This window comes from Venturia canescens, chromosome 1, assembly GCF_019457755.1.
Source record: "Venturia canescens isolate UGA chromosome 1, ASM1945775v1, whole genome shotgun sequence".
Classification (NCBI taxonomy): Eukaryota; Metazoa; Arthropoda; class Insecta; order Hymenoptera; family Ichneumonidae; genus Venturia; species Venturia canescens.
The window spans coordinates 16640615-16667017 of NC_057421.1; the positions used below are offsets into that span (position 1 = coordinate 16640615).

At 41.1% G+C, this 26403-nt stretch overlaps 1 protein-coding gene across 1 annotated transcript in view; it reads left to right on the forward strand.

Moving 5' to 3' along the window:
• LOC122419435 (headcase protein) overlaps positions 1-26403 on the forward strand; it is a 141464-nt gene that overhangs the window by 21010 nt on the left and 94051 nt on the right. The window contains exon 2 of the mRNA XM_043433980.1: positions 9252-9348. Within this exon, the coding sequence (XP_043289915.1) occupies positions 9252-9348 (97 nt within the window). The remainder of the gene's footprint in view (positions 1-9251; positions 9349-26403) is intronic.

Below are 26403 nucleotides of genomic sequence, written 5' to 3' on the forward strand. Positions count from 1 at the left end.
ATCTCTGGCTACGCGTTTCGCAGACGATAAAGCTCGACGTCGACGACGTGAAAACTTCATTTGTGTTCATCTCGCGTTCCCAACGCCTCTGATATCCTTCACCTTGCTCACCCATTCGTATTCCTTCGTCGCTACTAGACAACACTCGTCATCAGGCAAATGTCGTCGCCGTTTAACGTTCATCGTCGACGCGAAGACACGGCGACGATGCACCGGACGTCCTGGTCTATTGTCTCTTCTTCTCTCGAACTTTTCTTTCCTTCTTTTTACCAACATCATCTGCGCATGCTCGCTATTGTTGCGCCCTCAACTTCCTATTATCGTCGCTTCGAATCACCGTGAAACACTTGCGAAATTCTTCATTCACTCAGACCCTTTCACAGTGAAATTTTGCTGAAACTTCAAAATTGAGAAAGAAATTTGACCATCGTTATTTACAGGTTTTTTCAAATTATCAGGCTAAATTTTTTGCATCTTTCGCAATCAACGATATTCATAAAACTCCATCAAATTCGGCGATTCTTGCGTCGCAGCCATAGAAAAATTTACCTGCGCGCACAAACAAAAAGTTTGGGATGGGACCAGACGCAGCTGCGCTCGTTTCTATGTATGCACATGACTACAATCTTTTTCGCAAGTATCTCACGTACTTCGTAAGTAATTCGTGAAGAGAATCTAGAATTTCATTCGCGCCTGCAGCTCACCTCGTCTCTAACGCCGCGTACCTTCGAGGTCGTATTTCGTTTTGCTTCCTCTCCTTTTCTTTTCACATTCCTCCTCTCCACAGAGCTCCTTTACACATCGTCGGGATCGCCCAACGATTTTATACGCTTCGAGCAACATATATATAAATGGAAATATTAACCCTCTCCCCACGTAAGCATCCAACTCTTGGCAATTTTCCCAGACTTTGCCAAATCGTGATATGTGGACCCGACGATTTCACATACGTACGGAAGCTGAGCAATACACCGAGCGAAATAACCAATGAAATTGGACAGCTCCAGCTCGACAAATCACACTGAGCAAAAGATCCTTATAAAATCCATTACATATAGAAAGATTCATGGTGGATTATACGATATTAAAAAGCTGCGGAGACTTTTTTGAGCTTTCCCGAAAAAGCTCAAATTATTAGTGGCATTCATCAATATTCGATTCGTAAAAACCGGTACGATCTTTTTTCAAATCGTCAGACATAAGAAAGTTTTCCATTTGGGCCAGCGGAGAATTTCTTTCAACTTCGGTATTAACGCAGTGAAGGGGAATGATTTCGATCAGCAAAGGCGATGATAAATTATGAATAAGCGTGAGGCTTTGGTAGTATTGCATTTCAAATAGTTCCGAAAAATATCGTATTTATTATCCCGTTTGGACGAATCATGAATTTTTTGTACTTCAGATTTTCTGAACTAGAAGTAAAAGGAGCCGAAGAAAAGATCAAAAAGACGAGTAGTATGTATGAACAAGTTCAAGGGATTCAAGACACCGACGGAATAACTCCTCCAGATATTTTGCTGTTAGTTGCCCTCACAAGCTTTCGCATATTGACTCTCCCAGGCAGACGTATAAAGGAAAATAACGTCATCGACGTATCTACATTCTAGTTACAACTAATATTGAATATTCATGCATTAATAATTTCTTTTTTAATGAAAACAATGTTTAATCATGTCTTATGTATAGCAGACGTTTTATAGCTCAATGAAAGTGTAGCCATCGTCGTACATTCGTTTTCACTACGGTTTTTTCTGCATACTTGAATACTCGCAATTTTTTCAAAGTCATGACGATGTTTGAATTTTTACTTGAATAAAATCACGACAGGATAAATTACAGAAAATCATGCCTCGCAGCTATTTCTGGTGTTTGAAAAAAATATGATTTTTCTCGAAACATATTGTAACTTGTCGAAGCTCATCCTGCACAATCGTTGCCATTCGTCTCCTGGATTCCAAGTATATTTCATTCATATTCGACAAGATTTGTGGGTTTCGTGTGAAAGGGTTCACCTCGAGAAACCAGCCCTTCGCCCGGGAGTTAAGCTTGACTGATGTGTGAGCAAATCTTTATTTCTCATTCTTTACGTTCATAAAGTCAGTGGTTAATGAAATGGTTTTATATGAAATTGAGCGCGTTTGGACTGCGTTAAATATATTGAGGGTCTTTTCAGCAATAATTTCTCTCCTCGGGGAGCGATGATACATCAAGTCGTGGTTAAACTCTCGAAGGACGTTTTTTGCTCGAATGCCCTCAACAAATCCAGGGTGGAATCCAATGACATTTCGTGTCCAACAACGAAATCTCTGTATGAAAAGCTGCAGGTGACTTTCTTAAGGATATTTTCGAATTCACGATCGAACATTTGGATTAGAAATTGAGAATATTTTGGAGGGATTACGATTCGCTCGATTTCGATATCTAAATTGAGCTCTTGGATACACATAGATACGCGCACAATTTTTATTTACCCTCATTGATTCTTATCGACTTTCATACTTGTAAGGTGAGCGCGCGAGGTACAGCTCGACATACACCTTGTTTGTCGTAAGAACACTCATGATGACTCATAATAAGTATCTGGCTCTCTCATGTGTTCAGAACTATCGTTATTTTTCTCCCGCTTCGTCGCAAGACTACATTAATCCATCTTGAATCACCGTGTGCTCAGGTTGCCAGCTCATTCATCATGAAGAGTTCGTATCGTACGAGCTAACGAAACACACCACTATTTGGACTAATTTTCGTTGCTAACTGCGCAGAAAAAGATTGGTGCCTCCTGTTCAGCACATGTTCATCAAAGATGCCATATTTCTTCAAAACTGTCATGCCGAAAGCGTGTTCCACAGGGAGTAGCAAAAAATTCAAACCTGATGAAAACGAAATTCTAAGTCCTTGCCGCTACAGAGTAACAAATGACTTGACCTTTGATGTGATTTTTTTCGATGTCAATGTTTTTTAGAAGAATTTCATAATGTGAATAATTGCGAGTTACGATATCATAGATTTTAATGCTGCGAGTAACTTAAATGGGACGCATTTTTTCAATCGATTTGGTTGTTAGATGAAAAGAACGAGAGGCATTGGTTTCTAAAATATTTTCGAGCGCGATTTTTCGGTCTTTCATTTTTCACGTTCTATTTAAATTTTTACAATACTTTACAAAATAATTACAGATTTGTATTTTCTTTAAATATCATGTTTTTTCATGATTTGTGAAAATTTTTCTGAATTGTTGTGTTGAAATTATTTACAGCTAGTTTCGTAATTTCATTTAGATTCCATGATGTTTTTAATTTTTTTTCATTCGTCATCCGATGTACTCGTCACTTTTGCATTCATTTGACTCTTTTTTGTTCCTTGGAACCAAACGTTTTTCATGCATTACCGTGATTTAGCAGATTCATTTTATTTCATTCAGTATTCTTGAAATCGTTTTTTTTTATAACTTTTAGTAATGAATTGCTCATTCGAGGCAAGTTTCGAGATTTAGTTTATTCCAAACACAACGTCACTTGCTTGATCCCTTGCCCAATGCCTATCGTTTTCTGTTCCCCGAACATTTGAAAAATGACCAAGCTTCAATTTGAACTGCACCCTTTGATTCTCTTCGTAAAAAAATTATGTTTCACCCTCGCACGTTACAAATATTTCGATAGTAAATGACCTCGAATCCAATTTTCCTTCAAATATTCTATACAACTCTTAATTTCAATTGTAAAACGACGTACATTGAGGCAACGATAAAGAGTAAATACAGAGAACGTACCTGTTGCCGTTTCGTCGAGATCGCGAGGCCCCAGAGTCTGACCTAAGACATCGCGAGGCTTCGGGAAAACATAAAGTCGTCTCTTCGCGCCATACTCGCCCGAGGCTAATATATGTGGAGGCGCGGACTGCTCGGGAGATCAGCGTCGCCGGAGAGACGTAGCCCTCTCAGCGATACGTACGTAAACACGCAGCTTATTATCTATAAATAAACCCACGTTGGCGTACTGACTACGCGGAGCGAGTTCCAGCGGTGGGAGAAGTCCGTAAATACCAAATGGATCGAGGAGCGAGAGTAGCGGGGAGACTCGCTTAGAAACCGGGTACACGCGATATGCAGAATGAGTGAAAGATAAGCCGGTGTCACTCCGAGACGCTAAGATCAGAAAGAGTGAGAGAGAGAGAAAAAACGATCGAGCGAGGGAGAGAATAAAAGATGGAATACACAAAAAAAGAGTTTAAAAGGGAATAAAAAAAGCAGGAGGAAGGTCGAGAAACAGCGACTAGTTCCTCCAAGCGTGTGTGACTATTTTCCACTTGCCTATACTAATGTACACGTATACGTCACACTTATCTAACGCGACTGCTTGTCGCCGATACTGATGCGAACGTGCGGGTCACATGTCCCATTTATTCGTACATATAAGCAGGCTCAACGACTCTGGACCCTCGATCAACAACATCCTCGATTTATGTTTGATCCTCTCGATTATAAAAAACTGTTGTGATTTTTGTAGGAATCTGATTAAGTTGAAAACGCCATGATGATTGGTGAGAGATTCAAATTCGTAGCTTCATCTCGATCGAACGTTCGATTGAGCCCATTTTAAAATGAGCGAGCTTTATTTTTTCGAAGGATACTATATTTTAAACGGAAATATATGTTAGAAACTCTTTTCTCGATGCAGCTTCACTCGCAACCGGTTTCGCAGGATGCATCACTTTTTCTTCACCGTATTGAACAAGCAGCTCTACAATGTTGGATACTCGTTATTAACTTGAACGATCCTCGTAACTCACTCAAACATATGTCAGCACGAATGTCTTGTGAACCGCGAGCGAACAGTTACCGCGCTTACGCGTGATGAAAAACTTAGGTAATGAAGTCGGGTATGACAACGGTAGAGTCGTGAACGGATCTCTGTTGGCGCACTTGATTGGAAGCGGACCATTTGAAAAGTGCGTTAGCCTCTTTCCGCATTTTCATTTGCGATAAATTCTCTAACGAATTTATCAACGGGAACGTGGTTATTAAAAGGTGCGTTTGCCACCTGCGCTCTTCGCTGCTTTTCTGCTCGGTCAATCCCATCTGATCTCGAATCATCTGAGAGAAGCTGCCTCCCGAAATAAAATGTTCACTTGGACACGTGGAAAAAAATCGCACTTCCTCGCATTGGGTTGCCAACGCTGGCGTTGATCGCCATCGCGTTACGGAGCCAATCATCGGCATTCGAAGATTCTCGAGCTCTCCCACTCCGATTTATCGGCAATGATTAATTTTTTGGAAAATTACTAACGCACGTAAGTTCGTACGCTGTTGAAAGAAGCTTTTCGTACAACGAGCCCAACGTGATCGTTAATCGTACGTGGCACCGTGCCTATAAGGCATGATAAATTATGAAAAGCGCCCCGGATGCGCGCGGATAAGAGGCGAACGTGCCTTCGTCTTATGTACCTAGGCCGCAGTTCCACTTAAGAATATACATCTTGACGTACCTCAGAGTGTACGCGTTCGTAAGTTTGCTTCCAGTTGTGTTCGCACACCCGTCAGAAATCTTCGGATAGGAAAAAGAAATGGTGGCTAATATGCTGCACGGATTTGCCTGTTTGATCGACTCGTTTTGATTCTTTTATGGTGACGCGATCCACGCACTGAGCAGGACTCGCGTTCCCTTGTGGATAGTTTTTTTACTCTTTTTTTTGCTTTAAAAATCTTCTGTTGCCGTTGATTGGGTGTGACATGGAACGACCACGATCTCGATCACGGGCATAGTCGAGGATCCGGAGGGAACCCTTTTGGATAAAAATTTATTTCGGTTCGGACTCCTTGGACGCACACGCGATCGAAAACGCTACGATCGAATTGAAGATTCGAAAATTATGTGAAGAGACGTTGGGGAAACGGTGTAATTGAAAAACCATTAATGGACGAACGATTTCCGAATTTTTATTAGTAACAAACGGAGTATTTGTTGCGTTATTAAGTTATTGGATTTTCGTCGATGAAAATGATTGGAAAATATAAAATTGTTGTGTTTTCCAGGGTTTCTATGAACGGTAGAACGGAAATAGATATATTCGATTTTTAGCAAGTCTCGTTCGCCTCCAAAGACTATTTTACGAATTTGGCCTTGTGCATTCCCTTGCCCCGTGGTTTTCTAATCTTTTTATTGTGTGCAGTTTTTTTGCTGGTAACGCTTCTCTCGTTCTCTTTTCTTTCCGTTCTCGCTTCGCCTCCTTCGTATGTTTTGCGGACCGTTGTTTTTTCGAGCGATCTTGAGTCCCTCTCGCTGCCAAAAGGGTTCGGCGGTCCTTGCTTACCTCGTAAAAACGCCGGAGCACACTCTCTCACGCGATCGAGAAGCGAAAAAATCAACGACGAAAAGATTGCCAAACCAGTTTTTAAACTGGTCCCAAGCCTCTGCTGGTTCCCTTATTCGGTAACCCCCCTCTCCTGGACCACATAATCGCGGGAAAAAAGGGGATCTCTGTGTTTGTGGGACGCAGAACCGAATTTTGGATGGATCCTCTTCGAGGATTTCGACTTAGAACGTCTTGCGAAAAGATTCAATGATCGCCCTTTCTCATTCTGTTTTCTTCATCATAATGTTTATTTTTAGATTCGCTACGTTCGCATTCTCAACGACATAATAGTCCATGTCAATTTTTATCTTATCGTTGCTCGATGTTCGAACAATCTTGGAGTTTAATTGAGACCAGTTTAACGCCACATGCTGACACTACTCGAGTTTTTTTCTCTTTTTTTTTGGGGATAAACGGCAATAACATGTTTTTCATTCGTTAAATGTGAAAACGTTCATAAACCAAATAAGAGTTATTTTCGAACAATTTGGAAGACAGAGTCGTCCAAATACGAAAGCGTCTGTTCCCTCGACTGTTCTCGCCTGTTCCACACTCCAAAGCTGCGTATACTTTTATCCACATAATAATATGGCACATGCTCGTATTTTTTTAATTACGTTTTCATTTTTTATCTTGGTTTTTTTTTGTTTTTCTTACGATGCAGATTCTCGAAAGTCCTCTTTGGTCAGTGCACTTGTCCTTTTCTTTGGAGTGGATAAATTTGACTATAAAAATTTTGTTGCACCCTGTACCGGGGGGCTCATTTAATAAGCAGCCGTTCCGCGGCGCCTTGCAGCCCTTTTTTTAAAGCTCTCCCTCTCTTCTCCATTCAACAGTATCTTACTTTTTCGTCGCAACATTTTTATCGGAGTTTTTTCAAAACGTTTTTTTTCTTCTCTCATGTTAGTCCCCTTAATCCCGTGATTGAGAGCCTAGAAGGCCATGAGAAACTCGAAGTCGTACGTGTTTTGCATTCATTTTTCGACTACATTCCGCGATGAGCGTCCTCGCATTGCCGATTAAAATGTTATCTCTGAAAATAATATTCCGCAGATGGCTCGTGTGTTACGGACATTAAATTGGATCATGATTTTCAAGGGTATCGTTCCAGCTCCATTGCCACTGTTATTTATTGTTGCTTATATTCAAGTTATTGCTATCTGCATATTTTTGTATTTCGTTACGGTTGAACGTACGTTTTAAAAAATGTGGTTGAACCAATTCGGCATTCCTGAGAGCGTGCAATTCGGGTCAAACGCTCATTTATCTAAGACGATAGAACTTGGACGTCAATCGTTTCAAAAATCTTCTCTAGTCCCACGACGTAAAAACACTTGTTTTTTTTTTTTCGTATGATTCGTACCGCGATAAAGTTTTGTTTTTCTCACAATAATCAGGCATCAACGGTGCAAGACGACACTTTTCGATTCGGCATTTCTGTTCATTGTCTCTGTTCTTCACTACGTAAACATTCTTCATGTAAATCTATCAAAATTATCCTAATTCAAACTTTATATCAGTCCGTACGTTCCGAAATTACTAAAAAGTCTCTTTCACCAGGTTGCTTTATTTATCAAATGGAAAACGCGAGGTTATCGCCTTGGTCCCGTGTACGTAGTACGTGTGTGCCGAGTCTCGTGTTCAGCCGTTACGTAACCTTTGATAGGAGTTGTTTTTCTTTCTCTCACATGCCTTTTTTCCTCTTTAGTATTTCTTTTTCTTTCTTCTACACACACATACACGTTTGAAATTGCACACACCCAGGAGATCCAGCTGCGGAAGAGACGCGACGCCACAATCGCGATTCCCCTTCGAGTTTCGTACGACGCAATATTTACGCGACCCTGGTCTGACATTGCCGAAAATAACTAGCACACAAGAGCCGGGGGCCCGTTTGTAGTAACAGTAGGGAAACGCGATAGAAGGGATTCGTCACTGATGTACAACCAACCGAAAAACTCGAGGCCAAGGTGAAGGCCACGCAATTGGCCGCTATTACACGTTTCTGTTTATCGTGCGCTGCTGCCTTTCCATTTTTTTTTCTCTTTGTCTTTGCGACAATATGTAATGGATTGTTTAATTTCTTTTGTTCCTCGAAGTGCATTGGTTGAAGAAATTTTAATCGGTGCATTCTTCTGGGTGCGACTCAATTCGCTGAGCAGCATCGGAATTTTTCATGCTGCTGATGAATTCCCTGGCCACTCCCATTTTTCGATACTCATGATTTTCTCCTGCAGAAATGAAAGCACGTGGAATATCTGCTCCTCTTTCTTTTCAAGGGCATTCGTTGGTTCGTCAACAGGAAACCACGCATTACTCTTTTAGCAAATAAAAAAGCAGTCGCGATTTAAAACGCCCGAGTTTTTCGTCCCGAAGACTCGGAGACGTTTTGATCTTTCTGAGCCACTCAAGGCCCTCACTGCTCACTCTCAGTCATAAATATGCTAATTAAATGTGTTAATGATTGTCATTATGAATATTGTTTATTTGATTGTTTTGAAATAAAAGTTTTGTTGGGTCGAGCGTTGGCTGATCGCATTCGGTGCTTATGTGACTCGAATATTTACTCGCTTTTAAAAATCTTCTTTTCTTCCCCGTTAGGCTAATGGATCGCTTAATATTTGAATAGATGAAGAATTCCAGCGATGGCAATTCGGTGAATGTCGTTTTTCCACACCGAATATTTTTAGCAGCACTGAAGTATTCGTGCTGCTAAAAAACCATTTGGGATCATTCCAATGCCTGCGACTAAATGATCTTATTGAAATTTGACAGTCAACCAGTTTTCATTTGCGCCCAATCGAATTGAGAGTGATCGATGAGACGGATTAGTATAGCGAATTCAATGCGGAAACTATCGTCAAATTTTACTTATGAAAACATCCTTTTTTATGTTCCAGGCAAAGCTGCGGAGCTAATGGAATTTTCTCACGTCGACTCGACTTCAGCGCTTTCAACAGCCTGCCCAGGACTAAGCTCAACTCCTATCATATCAAGGTACAATATTTTACAGTTTTTTGTTTCCTCAATATTCAAATAATTACAATACTTCGGAAGACGTTGTAGGTTCGCTTGTTATTTATCATTCGCGATTTCCTTCGATTGTGGTTATCTGGAATTCTTGACTCTGTCACGTACGGAACACCTTAATATTTTACGGTCTTTCTTCTCACTTCGATTTTAATCTTCGTTTTTATTTGTGAAAAATACGAGGAAATTTTCTTCAATTTAATCACTAAAAACACGTTTTTAACGCGAGTTTCATCCGATTGACGGCGTTCCATTTCACGTGTGCCAGCAGAAACGGCCAGTAGAAACCGGCGCGCTCATATCGCTCAAATATGAAATAATTAATTTCTCGAGATGCAGCTTGTCTGGCGAACGAGAAAAAAAGAAAAGAAAACTTCGGAACCAAGTTTTCTTACAGTTTGCTTGTTTCCGATTGTTTTTCTCCTTTTTCACCCCCGGCTGAGTCAGCTCAGACCCTCGTGCATTTCTGAACTGGGCGATAAATCTTAACGCGACGTTGAACCGCGGCCTCGACCTCCCGTGCCGGAGCCCTAGGGCAAGTTCTTTTCACGTAACACCGCCCACGACCATATCGACTTCCTCACTAGAGAGATGGCCCTCTTTCATACGCCTAGATATCAACCAACTCGTCGCCCTACCCTCAATGGGGAAAAAAAGAAGAAAAATCAATAAACTTTTTTGGACCCCAGTCGTAATTGTTTTGCCTGTGAATCATCCATTTATCGGGGAATATTCGAGCCAAAGTCAACAAAGTAATTAACCTTTATCGTGTGACTCAGCGAGGTTTTTAGTGTGCTGAAAATTAAGGAGATTTTTATATTGCCACTTAATTTAAGGGGAACTATCTGCCAATAAACGTTTATTGCGAATAGAGCTCTCAGTGCTTTGAAATATTTATGAGAATACTCGAACGAATTCCCTGGTCCGAGACTCGCTGCAAACCCAAACTTGAAAGCAAAATGTTTTTTTGACTATTCACATTTTGGTAACTTTTAGAATTGATTTAAGGTAGATCATGCCCGTAGGATCGTATTTTATGGGTGTCTGAATTGGGTCGACTTTTACTTCCTAATTTTTCATTTAAACTCGGTGTAAGTTTTCTGTAAACTCGGTGTAAGACTTTCTTAAGAAAATCTTTTCGTACATGAACTGCCTTATACTGATTCAATACAAAAGCTTTTTTTGAAGAAACTTTTCTTTTTCCTATTTTGACTGTACAACCTTCTGAAAGTATCAGTGCCATTGCAATCCAGTGGGTCCAGGCTTATTCTGACACGAGGATATTCTTTTTTTCAAGCTGTTTCGAGTGATGCACGATGTTTGCTTTCCATAGATGCGTCTCTTGAGAGTCTGCACGTTTTATTACACACCAGCAAGCAAGTTCCTTCTACTCGCACTTTTTCTGAAGCCACCAACGAATGATTTACGACTCCGTGATATACAACGACCCACACGATTTTTTCGTGCAAACATCGATGTTGCGACAAACCCTAACGACTAACATTGCGCAAAGCTCTTTCACCGGGCGAACGGACAAACCATCTTTCAACTTACTTCGCATACACATGGGGCAGTCCATGCCAATCTGTCATTTCAGAAGCTCGCATTTTTTCAATTAGCTCCAAAAGTTTTTCGTCGTCTTTTACGCATTGTAAGAATCTCGCTCGATTTCATCGATTTTTTTTTCTGGCGACCGACCAACGAGACAAGTTTTGCTTGGGAATAAAATGATTTTTTGTCGAATACTCACAACATTTCGGGAAATAGACTGAATTGTATTTTTTTTGTAAAAAAAAAAATTATTGAACTTTCGTGCAAGCTGAAGAAAAAAAATGGTTGTGATATCATTACCAATTTCGACATTTTTCATAAAGTATTCGAAAAAGTGACACTGAAGTTGGCAACGTTTGAGCCCATAGCGACATGATCTGAAAAAACTCTCCAACAATTCCAGTAATTCTCCAATTCTGTTACCTGCCGAATTTGCAGTTTGTCGTTACTCAGTCTACATCAATAATTCGTGAGATAAAAAATTGGTGAATTACAAAAGTTATTTTCGTTAATTTCGTTGGACTCCAACGTTGCAAACTTCAGCGTCGTTTGAAAAAACATGGTTCGGATTAAAAAATGTTGAGACCATTTGAGATGAAATTGAATCGAAATGAAAAAAAAATGTTCTGTTTGTGTCAAGTAAATTCAATTTCATTTCGACAGTCAGACTTGATTCGACGAATTTTTAGTATGTGACAAAGTTTATTTTGTAAACGAAAAAACTTTTCGCATTTTGCTTCACTTAAAAAAAAAGCCATGATACGTATGATTTTCAGAGTACGTAAGAAGCCACATTTTTTCAAAAACTTATTCAGTTTAATGACGTTACTTTGAGAAAAAACACATTTGAACTTATAATTAATCGTCATGAATATTGGATTACGGAGTTAACAGGAAAGCTTATCTACTCAATCCTAATTTCTCGAGCTTTTGGTTTTGGGGAATTTCGTCAGATTTACCAGGGTCGTTGCTTCTTGGACTTTTTCAGAATATTGTTGCCACTTGTCCAGCTCTTTCTTTTCTCCCTTTTCGTCTCTGCCTCGCAGTTTCTATCTCCTCCTCTCGTTCCCTGCTTTCAGCCTATATCGCTGCGCATATAGGGCTTCGTTAGCAAACTTCGTTAAAGAATGGACTCCGTAACTGAACTTGTTATGTGTTGAGTTCACGTTATATACTTTAGTCTCATTCGCACGCTCACATCGACCTGACAAAATGTTGTCGCCGGGAATGAATGTCTTCGAAGAATTTGAAATTTCGAAAGTGGATGAGGCTCGCCGAATCGTCCACGGGGTGTTTCGCTATGGCTAGAGGGAAGGGGGTGTAAGAAGGCGTCACTTTATCGTCGGGAGCAGGGGAACGATGAACGTTCATTTATTTTTCTTCGTCAAGCCTTTCCTCAAAATAGGGAGCGTTTCCATCCCCATTGAGGGATTCGCGCGGCTCGAGGAACATTTTCCAAAGTCTCGGAGGGACAGAAAAGAATGGGGAAACAATCTTACAGGCGTTAGAATGTTCGCCGAAGTTGGGAGATTAATTAAAAAGAAATGCGACGTCTCTTCGACCTTTGCTCGCTCGATGCCGACGTCGAAAATTACTTGGACTTTTAGCGTACGCAAATTCCAAAACGTCTCGATTGCCCGGGCCTTTTTTTATTTTTACGTAAGCATCGAGGTCGATTCTTTGAAATTAATAGCCAATATTCTTGCTCGGAGCGAGGCTGGTTCGCGAATTCATCATTTTTCTTTTTCTTTCATTTTCGTCTCTTAATTTCGCCCCTTAATTTTGAATCTTCAAGCAAGTAGAATATTCGGCGGTCCCCCTTAAAAAAAATGCTCATCTTCCGATAGCTGCGTTCTCCGGAATCAGAACCCTCAAATGCTTCCTTGTCTAGATTCTCAGTCCCCAAAAAAGTTGTATTCAGACTTCCACTCACTCCCCGCGGTGATTTTTTCGTGCTCTCCCAAATTTCTCTGCTAGCAACACATCGAGGAGTTATAATATTTGTGCGGCGAAGCCACAGTCGTTTATCCATTCTCCGATCTTATTCCCGAGATAGTTTCCAAGTAATATAATCCGTGGGAGCACCGGAAAGCCCAGTCTCGCTACCCCAAACGCGTTGATTAAATTTAGAGGGAGAAAAAGCATTAACAGAGGGGACGGGTCGTGACTTTGAAAGACGTATGACTCTATATATGCAGCTTCGACGGAAGTTTGCAGTTTGCAGGCTGCCCGTTATGCTGCAGACCTTTCTCTTCTTTTTATGTAATATACACACGCGTGTATTGATATTTTTTCCCCTGCTCATTTGTTCGGTAAATGAGCTGGACTCTCACGCACGAAACGCCTTTTCCGGCTAATCCTGTTACATATTCTGCTCGTGTTTCCTTCACAATTATAATTCAATAATCTCGAGAGATCTGACGAATCCTCAGGTTCAATCAGTCACCGTATCACCTCTGGGAAAGTTCGATGGAGTCGAACTTTGAATCGAAAACGTAAAATCCGCAAAAAAGTGCAAAAAAATGTATGGATTCATTCTGAATCCATAAAATATTCACTTTTCATATTGTTTCAATGAAACGACAGCGAATTCGCGTACTGCAGAAATAAATTGAAATATGCATCGTTACGATGGGTCTTGTGTCCTTCCAGTTACGAATTGATCGAATCCAGCAAATTTCTCACCGTGAAAATAGTCATGAAAATGTTTCTTTTAACAGAATTTGTTCCTGCGATGATAGCACGTTTTCTATTCTTGTATATTTCCTCTGGCTCGACCGTAATTAAGGTTTTACTTATTAATGAATTTTGTTTTAGCGTTTAAAAACGTCGGATGTCTTTTTAATTATGCAATAAAGTTTCATTTGAATTAACTGCGGGAGTTTGAAAAAAGGTACTTTATCTCAAGGAGAGCTGTGAGTATAATTTGTCTTTTTTTCGGGGTTTTTTCTACTTTTATTCTTTCCCTCTTTCCCCTTCTCTCTCTCTCTCTCTCCGCTCGCAGATCTTTTTTTCCACCCTCTTGAGTGAGTACCTCACACACGGGCAGCAATAGCTACATGGATGAACTGCCGAAACGTGCGTGGCTGAACGGGCTGCCCTTGAAATTCATCCTTGAACTGGGATAAGAGTTTCGCCAGTCGTCGAGTTATAGGGGTGGCTTGCTTGAGGGACTCTCCCTCTCGTGAACCGAGACCTATCCCAACGGTGGCAGATCGATATACGCACGATATAGTACAAATCTCACCATCCTGACCAAGCTTTTCTCCAAAGTACCTTTTTTCCCTTTGCACACTTTGACATTCGACGTTCCACTATTTTGTTACTTCTGTGTCACACTTTTTTAGGTTAATGTTTGTTGAACGAAAGTGAAATGACTTGGAACGAAGATCAATTGACTTAAAGTTCAGAAGACGATGATTTTTAACACGTTTTTATTCCAGTTTTGCGTCAAAGAATAAACAGGAGAATAATCGAAAGAGAATTATCGGAGATAACCAGCAGGGTGCAGAGGTGGAGGTTTCATGAGCTTTTGAATCAAGTGACGAGACAGTCTTTTTCCTGTGACTTTATTGATGAGGTGTCGGAGTGAAGAGAGTGCAATACTTTCACCCTGAAAACCTCATCGATTTGTACGAGATGGTGAATTCCCCCTTTTTTCCATTTCTCGGTTCGTATGTTCGTCGTTTTCTGGATGGAAGGTTAGACCGTACGTCAAGAGCTCGGAGAAAGTGTTGAATTCCACGGAAATGAACGAGAATCTCATCCTGGATCCTTCTACCCTGCGGCGATTAGTGACGCCCTCCCGACGTTCACATCCCTCAACATTTTTTTAATCTCCCTCTTTTTTTTTTTTTTTCCTTCCGAGCACATACTCGGCGCTGAAAAGAAACAGAATGAAAAGGACGTTTCTGAACACGAAACCAATATAAGGAGCACTTTTGTCGTACGACTGTAGTCTCATTTTGTTTGCTCGCATTCGCAATGAAAAGAAGAGGGAAAAAAATACATTACGATATTGCTACGGTTCGGGATTTTCTCTAGACCAGAAAGATCAAGAGCCTGGTTTCTCTCTCTTCATGCTGCTGGTCTCCCACGATTCTTCGAACAAGATTACGAAACGCGTAATTGATTGCATCCCCGACACCATGTACTGTCTACAATTCTACGACTTTCTTTGGAAAGACTTTTTTCTACTACTTTATTCTGACCACAGACAGCAACCGACTCATCTTGACCGAGCCATTATTACGAGTTCAAGAATCTTTAAAAGTTTTTCTTTTCTGCCCTTTTCCTGTTCGTCATTAATTTGAAAACACTCATTTTCGATTGTTGATATTGTCGTTGTTTCATTGAAGAAGAAAGGGAGCGAAGAAATTTTTCGAATTCTCATTTATAAACGAGATTGATATTAAGGTAGATCTTGCTCGTAGGATCGTATTTTATGGGTGTCTCTAAATTGGGTCGATTTTTACTTCCTCCTTCAAGATATTATCACTTGAAATTAATGTCAGAGTTACTCATTCAAAATCGTAAATATACATTTTTTCAACTTATCTTTTGACGAATGAAATCATAAGCCATTAATTAATCGGGGATCCATCACCGACTGCAAAAGGAAAACGCAAAGGGAAATGGATCAAGAAAAAAGTGTTAATAAAAAGACAAAAGGCTATCACATAAGTGGCCTAAGCCAAGAAGAAACAAAAAAATGCCGAAATAAGCAAATGTGAGGTTATACGAATGCTCATTACCAATTTCGTACAATCTTCAACGTAATATATCTTTATTAGCAAGACAATTGTCTCGAATTTTTTCCCAAACCTTCGTTATATACTTCATTGTTATTGTGTACTTTTTCACAAACTTTGTAAGAAGCGTTCATTCGTTATATGGAAAGATATAATCGATGTTATACGCATAGTCCCTATAATCTTGTGTATTTTTTCCCATATTTAAACACGTTTATCTCAATAACGAATAAAACGAACCCTTTAAAATTTGATATGCGCGTCAGTCGACTACCCATTGAAACTCTGTAATTTTCAAGACTTTCTTGAAAATCGTTTCGTGCATGAACTACCTTAACATAGTTGTTTTTCACTATCTTGCTTGACATTACTTCGATCATTATTATTCAGGTGATCCTAATTCATCAAAAATTCGTATCCATCAATGTAAATTATTGTACTGAATTCAGATCAGGTTCATCGTGCTTTATTTCGTTGATACGACGACACGCAGATTCAGGGAGAATCGAGAAAGGAAAAAACTTTTTGAGCTCTATCGAATGGAGTGAGTATCCGATAGGAAGAGCAAGGAGTTATATTTCCAATACTTCGTAGCTGAACCCTCTTTCGTGAGTTCGTTCCGATTCGGCGACTTTTCAAGTATATCTAGTCTCATGGTATTGGCATGGTTTTTTTTTTCGTATGAAATATATGTGTATGGGATCAGAAGGACGAATCGGGTCATTCGACGCGGTCGCCTCCCTTTCGAGTAGATTCGTTGATCGGGGAATCCGATGGTTCTGGCTTTTCCGAGCCTTTCTTGCTTTATCCTGAATTTTCACTATTCCCTGCACACTCCCCTTTCTCCCGTGATATTTTTCCGACTATCGCATTTTGCATCTTAGGCCTCCCCCTTTCTCATTCCTTGAGAGACGACGACACATAAATCCTGATTTTCTCTCTCTCTCTCTCTCTCTCTCACCCACTCATCGTTTTTTTCTTCATCTCCCGTGATCTATGCTCGATCCAAGCTTTAAACTATATAGATACATATGTAAATATTTAAGGAGAAAGAGTGAGTGAAGTAAATGTAAAGAAGGACCATACGCATTCGTTCGGTTTTTACCAGAGCTTCACCATAGAGAGCATGCTTCAGTCAGCTCGGATAAAATGGAAATAAAATTCTTTTATGGAAATGAAACGCCTTTATATATACACATATATATTTAATGGGTATATACATAATACAGAGTACGCACAGTCATACACCTTTTTTCCCCATATCGAGTCATTTCCCTCCGTCGAAATTGCGAGAACCTCGTAAAGCTTTCTCGCTCATATATTCCTCGTAGAATTCTTCATAGATCCAACGAATTTATCTCTTTTCCTGCCCCTTTCTGTTGATCCAACTGAAATAAATTTCTTCGTCTAACTAGAGTTTATAGTCGTCGTATGTTAAGATACGATCGTCCTCGTACGATTAACAAGCTATAATTATGATAACAATTATTTCTACTTGTTTTTATTATTGCCAAGGCCATAAGAAGTTTATTGTGAGTACTTTTATAACTGCGGGGTTCGAGCGATGGCGCCCAAATTTTTTTTATCTCCCAGCAGTTACAATCAGCATCGTCAATATTAAAAGCATTTTTATAGAGCCACTACAATAATTATTAATTTCCGAAGCCTTGAGAATCGTTTATCCATCGCAGTAAAAATGCAAGCTCGTTAGATCGTAAGAAACTTTGTCTTACTATTTTATTGTTTTCGGCTCGTGGCCCATTGGTCGAGCCAACGTTTTATTTTCAACGTCCACAACATCACCCATTTTTGTTTGTCGCTGAGATATCGAGATTGAATGTAAAATATTTGTTTCCTTTATCAAAGACAAGTGAAGAGAACAAAGCAAAGAAAGAACTAACGCCCTCGAAGGGTCTTGATAGCATGTAGCCTAGTGTTTCATGGTATTATATGGGATGGAAAAAAAACCACCCACCATTTGCCCACGTCAATGGTGAGATAGCGGCTTGCTGCTTCAGTTCGTAAGATTGAAGAAAGATAGTTTGAATACAAGGATGGGCGTTACACCCCGTGATTCTTTGCTCTGTCTCTTCCACTCTTTTTTTTAGTCTTTGTGTGGCTGCATCTCCCTCTTTCTGGTGGACGATAAATCGATATATCCGCTATGGTCGAAGTATTCAGGCTTGCCTGCTCTGTAAACTGCCAAAGATCGTCTGCTCGCAGACATCCTCCTGCTGCGACCTGTACGCCATTGTGGGTAGCCCTAGAATGAGGGAAGCCAAGATCAATGAAATAGTATGTACGTATATATACGTAATAGAAAACTTGAAGGGTCGCGAGAGCAGCCCAACCTCGTCAGATTTATTGGGCCATTATTGGAACGTTGTTCGCGAATGCTCACGCCCTTATACGCATTTGTACTTCGCTATGCTATCCATAAGTATGACATAGGTTATGAGAAAATTTCCTCGTAGGTGGTCCTATACGAGCAACCTTGGAAAATTATCTATCACCCGTGGTGTTCCACGACACTCTTAAATCTCGCTGACGATATTTTCACCCCCTGGATCGAAGGACCTAAGCAATTTACCACCATCCAAATTACTTTGTCGTGATGCTGCAGGAGACACGATGATGAACACTCACGAGGCTGCTTGTGATGAAATTCAGTTATATTTGGCTGATATTTAAATAATGAACTCTCAACCCGTAGACACCACACTGGTGCAAAAATTTGCACCTACGAAAATTTAAAGTCTTTAGAACTTCAGAATTCCTTTCTTCAATTTGGCCATTTTTCTATAATAAAACTTGATTTTTCTATTTTTTAAATGATTCTATTCGATTACTAAGGAATTGTTGCGACCTCTAAAAAGTCGCGTCGTAAGATTAATCCCATACATTCATGGATGAAATAAAAAGTTTTGAAAAGTCCAAGTGCAAATTTGCAGTGTGGTGCAGTGTGTGATCTCAAAGGGAGAATTTCAGATTACAGAATATAAATTGATAATAAAAATTTTTAATTCGCATCATTGATCGGTAGAGCCTCGTGTTAAAAAACTTCAAAATCGTATCGAATCTTGTCCTGAAATGATGAAAGCGATTGTTTGGTGAGGGATGCCGAATTTCAGTAGTAGCCACGACCAACATGCCTCGGAGCTATTGGAGATAAAACAAAAAATCGACAGAGCGATATAGAGTGCGTCATGAACTTGTGCTAAGTGCTTTTGTTGTTCCTCCTGCTGACTGCTTGCTTCGCATTGGTGTCAGCGTATAAGCTTTGCAGTGCTCGTATATTTCTATACAGCATCGAGAAGACAGGAACTCAAACGGATGTCCCTGGCATTTCTTCCTTTCTATTATCCGTTGTCTGATAACCGTGTGAGAGATGACGCTTCTCAGACACATACACACACACTCAGAAAAAAAACACCCACTGTTATAGGTGAATGAAGGTTCCACGGCTTGATCTTTTAGCACCTTAATATCAGGAGGGTTCGTCTGCAGTATTTGTTGCACCGTTTCTCCTCAAACCCTATTCCTTCTTTTTTTTCGTCATATCATTCCCCACGGAAAATTATGGGATTCCATAAGATCCTTTGATGAGTATTGCTTGGCTTAATTCGCCACTCCTTTTGGTCGTCTCATTTTACTGGTGTTTTTTCGTTCCATCTCATCGCCCCGGTTGCCCTTTTTGCCTCGTATTTCGGCTTCTCTCATCTAGTCCCACTTGGCCTCACTTTTGTTCATCCGGGGATCTTGCGCTCACGTTTACCCAGGCCATATACGACCCTCTTTATCGCATATGTCCGTCCATTCGCTGGATACTCACTGGCTATGTATATCCTTTCTGCCTTCGCTGTCGTTTTGTTGCTTCTTCTCTTTCGCTCTCTTTCTCACTCCCTTTCTTTCCTCACACCAAGGCGAACGCATCTGTCGTCCAAGGGAGCGCGAGATTCTCCTTTGAGATAAACTCGCTCGAGACACTACACTCGTATATGGTGTTATTTCGCTCATTCGTTGGCTTCTTTTTTCTTATCTATTGTCACGTAAGCACTGGGATTTCTTCGTAAAACGAGCTAAATGAGGCAAAAAAATCATTGTTTGAGGGGTCTTTTACCTCGATTCGCTACGCCGTATGCTCTCTTCATGAAATGGAGAGTTCGACATTTATTGTTACGTAGTGTCGATTCCATTGATCATCTTGAAAGTAGCTAATCTTGATATGCACATTGATCAATAATTTCTTTACCTTGATTAAATTAGCAACGTCGTTTTATCCGCATTCTTTACCTTTAACAACGCAAACGTTTGAATGTTATTGTTTGTTGGACCATAGTAACTTTGAATAACTCTATTTTCAAACTCGACACCGTTTTCGAATTCATTAAAAACTGAAGGCTGATTCTGGAACTTTTCACATCTAATGAAGCAAATTTTCTGAACGATCAACGTTCTCATCAGCTAAATAAAAACAACTTTGTGAATTCACGAGTCGTATTTTCGATGAGCCTCTTGACGTGGAGAATTTTTTGTTTCCACAAGTTGCACACTCCTCCACTTCTCGGTATCCATCGATTCAGTGGGAAGATATAATGGGATATAGGCTCGCAAGGAAGAGCAAAAAATTTGGAGGGACAGAAGAGGATTGATGGTGAAAGATTGATCGATCGATTGGGATAAGTGGCAAAGTCTAATTCTTTATCTCTGTTTCGGGCTATATCCACGGATAAAACTATCCGGCATTTGTTTTCAATTTGATATGAGACTCGGGTACGTTTACTCGAGCTCATCATACGTTCCTATGTGTATGTATGTTATATTTTGATGAGGCGTGAATGTTACCGGGAAGAAATAAGTGAGACCGAAAGATCGATTAGTCGAATAGACGAAGTCGATGAGCAACCAAACTTTGGCCATTATCAGATCGTCGACGAGTCTAACGAAGCAGAACAAGTGAGAAACGACGAAGCGGATAAAATAAATAGGCAGCTTCGGTGTGGCTGGAGCGATTAGGCTTTGCTCGTGATATTTACGCGGGTGGCGAATCTCTTGCTCACCCTTTCAAACTCCAAGTCCTCTCTACCCATCTCGCTTGCCCTGCAACATTGAACTTGGTTCTGCCAACTGGCCAAGCTTAATGATCTTACAGATTACTTCCAAGTCCAAAACTCTGACGATGGAAAAGGTCGTTCGAGCTATTCCTGGACGAAGGCAATTACAACACCGTGTAGGAAATTACAAATCTTCGTTTGGGCATGATTAATCATCGGGTGTTAAAAGATACTTTTTCGACTAGATTGCGGGACAGCAAATCTCGATGAAGCATCATATGAAATTCGTTGGTTACCGTTATCGAGCAACGAGTCGATCAGAATTTCTTGCAACTTTAGTTGAAGGAAATGAACATTGGTTTTTTCCAGTGCCTGTAAAAACAAAAGTTTTCACTAAAGAGTCCAGGGTAGAGAGCCAGACCGAATATTTGCATGAAAACCTCGACTGTCTACGAATGTCAAGGGCAAGGGCGAAATTGCTGGACGGCTAGCTAGAACGTGGAAGATATGGTAGCAGTGTGATCGTCGGGACGAGTGGGTAGCGGGTTGATAGTGGTGGTTAAAGTGCGCGCGGTTGGTGGTCGATAATCGAAGCACCGACGCAGTGCTTGGCTGAAGTTGTGATTGTGCTGGATTGGATTCCGATGAGGAGCAACGCTGCCAACGAGAATCTTTAACGTTGAGCCAGCTTGCTTTTCTTTCCTTATACCCTTCATTTTCAGTTTCCCACCAGGGTGGTAGTTTCGTCGTACAATCCTTGTCTACCTTGTAGAATATTCAATTCACTTGATCCTTCGACCTCTTGCTTTCCTTACTTTTACAGCTCTTTTCTGTGGAACCGCATAGAAACTGGTCTCAAGTTGATCTGAAAAAAGATGCAGCTACTATCTATTCGTTTTCCAGAGTATTGGAGTTTGTTTAAGATTCGATGAGCCAGATATTCAATAAGGTTAAGTAAAAACCTGGTCTGCGAGTTTGGTACACCCAACATATATTCATGAAACTTCTGGCAGCAGTCTCTGAAAGACATCTCTGACAGTCGGTTCTATTATTTTTTTTCCCACCTGCCAAAACTTGTAAAACGTACAGTTTCTCGAGGGAAAACTCTGCATTCAATAGAGTAGAGCGAAAAAGCTTTTTAGGGGTTACCGAAGCGTACTTTATCGGACGTTCATTGCAAGGGTCATCACCTTCCTTTCAGCCATGCTATGTCACTATGCCAAATTCTCAGAAAACCTCAGCTCTACCTTCTCCTTGCGTTCTAGCCATCTAGTCTGCGGCCAGATAACGTCGTTCAACGAACCCTCGTCTCGACATTAACGCCCATACGACCCTTCAGGCGCTGGGGATCCTGAATATCAATGATGTTCAGTTCAACGTTCGCTGCACCCCTTCCAACCATGCGATCATCTTCTAGATGGCTGGACTCAGTACCAGCATCCTATTTAGGGACGCCTTTTTTTTTTGATTATCCATGGTCTTGGGGAAAAAAATCATCGTCATTATGGATCGCACAGTCAGATACACGTTTTTGCTGTATCGTTATTAAATTTAAACACGAGTTCAATTAACCGGATGAAGTTTAACAATAAGGAAACTTTTATCAATACCTGTGCACTCCAGTCCGCATTCTCGTTCAGTCTGGAAACCGTTGTGTGAGAGTTTCACGGGGGAATAAATGAGTTTCTGCGGTGGAAAGTTCGTTTTTGACGCAAGTGATAAAAACAGAGGTCGACGCACCTGTATATACCTATGCAAAGGGAAGGGCGAGTAGAAAAGCAAGTTGAATGGCGGAGCGAGAGGAAGAAAAAGTGGATGAGAAGTAGAACCGCCCCGAGAGTCCAACTACCGGAGCCAAGGGCTCAAGGCCCTCAAGTACTTTCAAAGTTTCCTTATACGAGCGAGCAGCCTGGGAAATTACGATGCATAGGCGGAACCGAATGAACATTTTTGTTCAGTAAGCAGTTAAACTACCCGAAGCCAAGTACATGCGTAAGGATATCGAAGCGTTCACAAGCTGATGGAGAAAACGGTTCTCTACGCGAATACGTTCAAGGCGAAACGAATGAAATATTACTATTAAAAGGTGGGATTAATTCTGCCCATACTATGTATACAGCTAGTACTTTAGGTTGTTTGGAATTTGAAGAAAATAGTTGGAGAGCGTTAAAAGAGCTTTAATGGCGAGGCGGAATGTCGATGTTCCCGATTTGCAACATCTTAGGCTTCTGGCTTCAAAGGTCTTTCAGCTAAGCTCTTTAAGGATGGTTGCTGTAATTTGGATGAATATAACAGTAAATATTACCACGGACAATCTCTCGGGAATGACTGGCTGGCTGCTGAAATATTTGAAGTGAACGTAAATATTAAACACCATTACGAACTTCACTTTATGACATGACATCCAAGATGGCTCGCTGCTTGAACGTTCAAAAATGTACGGACTGCATCCATATTATCTTTGATCTTTGAGTTTCCTTCAAAACTTGTTACAGTTGAGGAGAAACGATTAGAGCTGCCTTTGGGATCGTGTTTGAATAGACATTTCGAGCTTCCACTTTCTTTAACAAAGCATGTTTTAGTGTTCGCGCGTGAAACCGAAATTAGAGTGTTCCATTTTTCTTTTTTCTGGTGTTTTCTTTTCTTAATTTTCGTTTTCCGCCGTGACTGCAACTATAAACACGGAAGAGGCGGTACTTTAACTGTCGTGCATGTCGTCCCTCTTTGTGAGATGAGAATAGAAAGAAGAAACCTATCAGACCTTGGAGTGGACATGGGATGCTTCGATTCGGTTGGTGTAGAAAGTGTTACTGGCATGCTCGAAGCTTTGTCTTTTACTGACGTTTTTTTTTGCTTCGCCGAAAAGTTCAAACCCGCGTGACATTTGTGTTAGGACGTAAGTGTGGGTCGGGTGCAAAGTGCCAGGTCAGGTAAAATCTGTCCCTTCACTGACTTCCCTGGCTGAATCCAATCTCAATTTTCTTCGAAGTTCATGGGCCAGGCCAAAGTTGTTCATATCCCTTAGGGAAAAAGCACGTATCCTGGGAAAAATGGCATTCAACGGAGCTAGTATAGGATCGTGTGATTTTATATCGGACATTATATGTAAGGAGAAACTGAAACGATTAAACAGAGCACTTTTGATTTCTCATTCGTCTGGAGCCGATACGAATGAGCAACTAATTGGACGCGTTGTCTGGGTAAAAGACGGTGATCGAGTAGCGTAGTAAGGCCAAGAATTTCGATTAAACTTTCACGGCAACTCTGCGGTTTCATAATACCCTTTGAAAGGTGCAGATACCATCGCTGAATCGATTTAATAATCGCCATGAGAAAGTGACTCTTGAAAGTCGCGCTCGTAAACAAGGTCACTATGGAATCCCTAGTGCCATCGGGTTTCTCATTCCTTCCATCACTCCGGCTTCTCCGAAAACTGGGTTGTTTTCCACAGGACCGTCACCATCGAAAAAAAACGTAGCCTAAACCAACGCCGGACTCGGCGACGGCGTGTCCTACCTCTTAAGGTAGAATATTCCGCGATAAACCTCCCCGGGAAAAGCTCTCATGTTTTTCCCATTTGCCTTACACTCTCAAGAGTCAGCCTTCTCTTCATCTTTTACGATAATCGTTATCGTAACGTCTCGTGGTGTTGGCAACATCGAAGGCCTACTGGTAGGATTTTCTCATGTGCAAGCATCAGCATCCAACGAGGAAGCTCTCGTCCACCGTTACACAAATTAGACAGGCTTTTACTCAACGCTGTCTGCTTTAAGTCTACGCGGACACGGGCTGGGTCTGAGGAGGATGGCTGTGCAGAAATAGCAAGCAGCCGGGAGCGGCGGGGGTTGCTGCTCCGCAATGCCGGGTATCAAGCGAAAGGAAGAGAAGCAGGTGGGAGGAAAGAGGAAAGAGGGAAGAGGTTCACGACTGTGGAAACTTGGCTCGGGGGTAGTGTAGTTGTGCCGTTGAGTGTCGGCGGATTGGGGGTTGGTGGCCGGGCGTCGGTGGGAATCAATGGCGCAGCTGACAAGAGACCTTAGATTGTTGCGCGCATGTGCGCAGACAACTCTATCGACCGTTCTCTCGTGCTGCAGTATATACACGCAGACACGGCCTACCCCTTCCTGGAGCACGGCGAGACTCGTCGCGTGATCCCTTTCCAGACCACGTCGCGGTGCCGCAGCCGCCACCCCGCCGCCGCCGACTCTGCACACCACGTCGCGTCGTCGACCCGTCGACGGGGGTGTCGGCCGCTGCACCGGGCGGCCTTGACTCTCCACCGCGGCCACCGTCGACGCCGACGCCACAGCCGCTACTTTCCCTGATAATCTGCGGCAGACTCCCGGGCGACGCCGGCGTAGCTGGATCGTCATGCGCTCCTCCGACGCAGACACTCTGTCTAGGTCCTCTTCTGCATCTACTTTCTCTTTTTTATTCTCTATTCCACAATACTACATTTGCATTCACCGAGACTTTGAACCTTTTTTTATCATCATTCCTGCAATCTTCGGCATCAAACTAATCGGAGGCTCGTTCAACTTTTCTCTTGATGTGGTTGAATAGCCGTTGATATCTTGAATAATCGTATTTTAAAAAATTTAATCACCGCATTGAGAATACAATCGTTGAAGAGCCCACAAAATGACTATTTGCTACTTGCACAAAAAATTATGCAAAATGGATGGACGTGGTTGAGCATTAGAAGCTTTAAGCAAATGAGACCCGACTATGAACATTCGTTGTTGATTTTACTTAGCAACAGCGAGAAAAAAGCAAAATGTTACAAATCGAGCTTTTCATTCCCTGGAGCATGTTTTTCATCAATTTGACGAGGATTGGGTCTACTCTTGTCGTCATTTATAGCAATTATCTCATCTGAATCGTCTCACTGTCCATACTGGTGGCGTGAATTCAGTTGAGCCAATCACCGGAAATAGTGGGGCATATGGAACTGCTTCTTCAAGTATAGGTCAAGTTGATTCCGATCCCGAATCATTGAAAATTTAATTCTAGAACAGCTAATTTCACTATTTATGGATTGAAGCGCGGATTCGAATGATTTTTTAAAATGAATATTTATCTCTCTTATAATTTTAGCCAGATTTTTTCTGCGTGGACATTGTTATTCATACGAAGACTTATTTTGTTCATTGATTTCCTATCAAATAGTAATAATCCATTAACCAATGACACTTCCAACGTCAGTCAAAATACCATTCTTGGTTTTTAATCATCTTCGTTTTCTTTTGACATTACTTTCTGCATACAAACATTTGAAAGATTCACCATAAAAGCTTCAATGAACCGACGACGAGTCGATCCTACATTCTATAGCCAGTTTATATCGTTCGATCGTCAGCAATCGGACGTTGAACAATGGCATGATTAGAGACCCAAAACGACTGATCGTTACAGGAGAATAGGAAAAGAGACGGTCATACTTCCAGAGCTTATCTTACCCACTGGTCTCCCCATTCCATTGACTTCCTTCTGCTAGTGATACACGAGTGAAGCATTCAATTTGTAAACCCGCTCATTTTATTTGCAAGACTTCCAACATAAAGAATCGAATGCACTGGTAGAAAACTTTGGAAATATTGTTGCTGTCATCCAACGACATTGCAGTTTCTCCGACCACGGATTCAGGGTTTTATTTGAATTGGGCA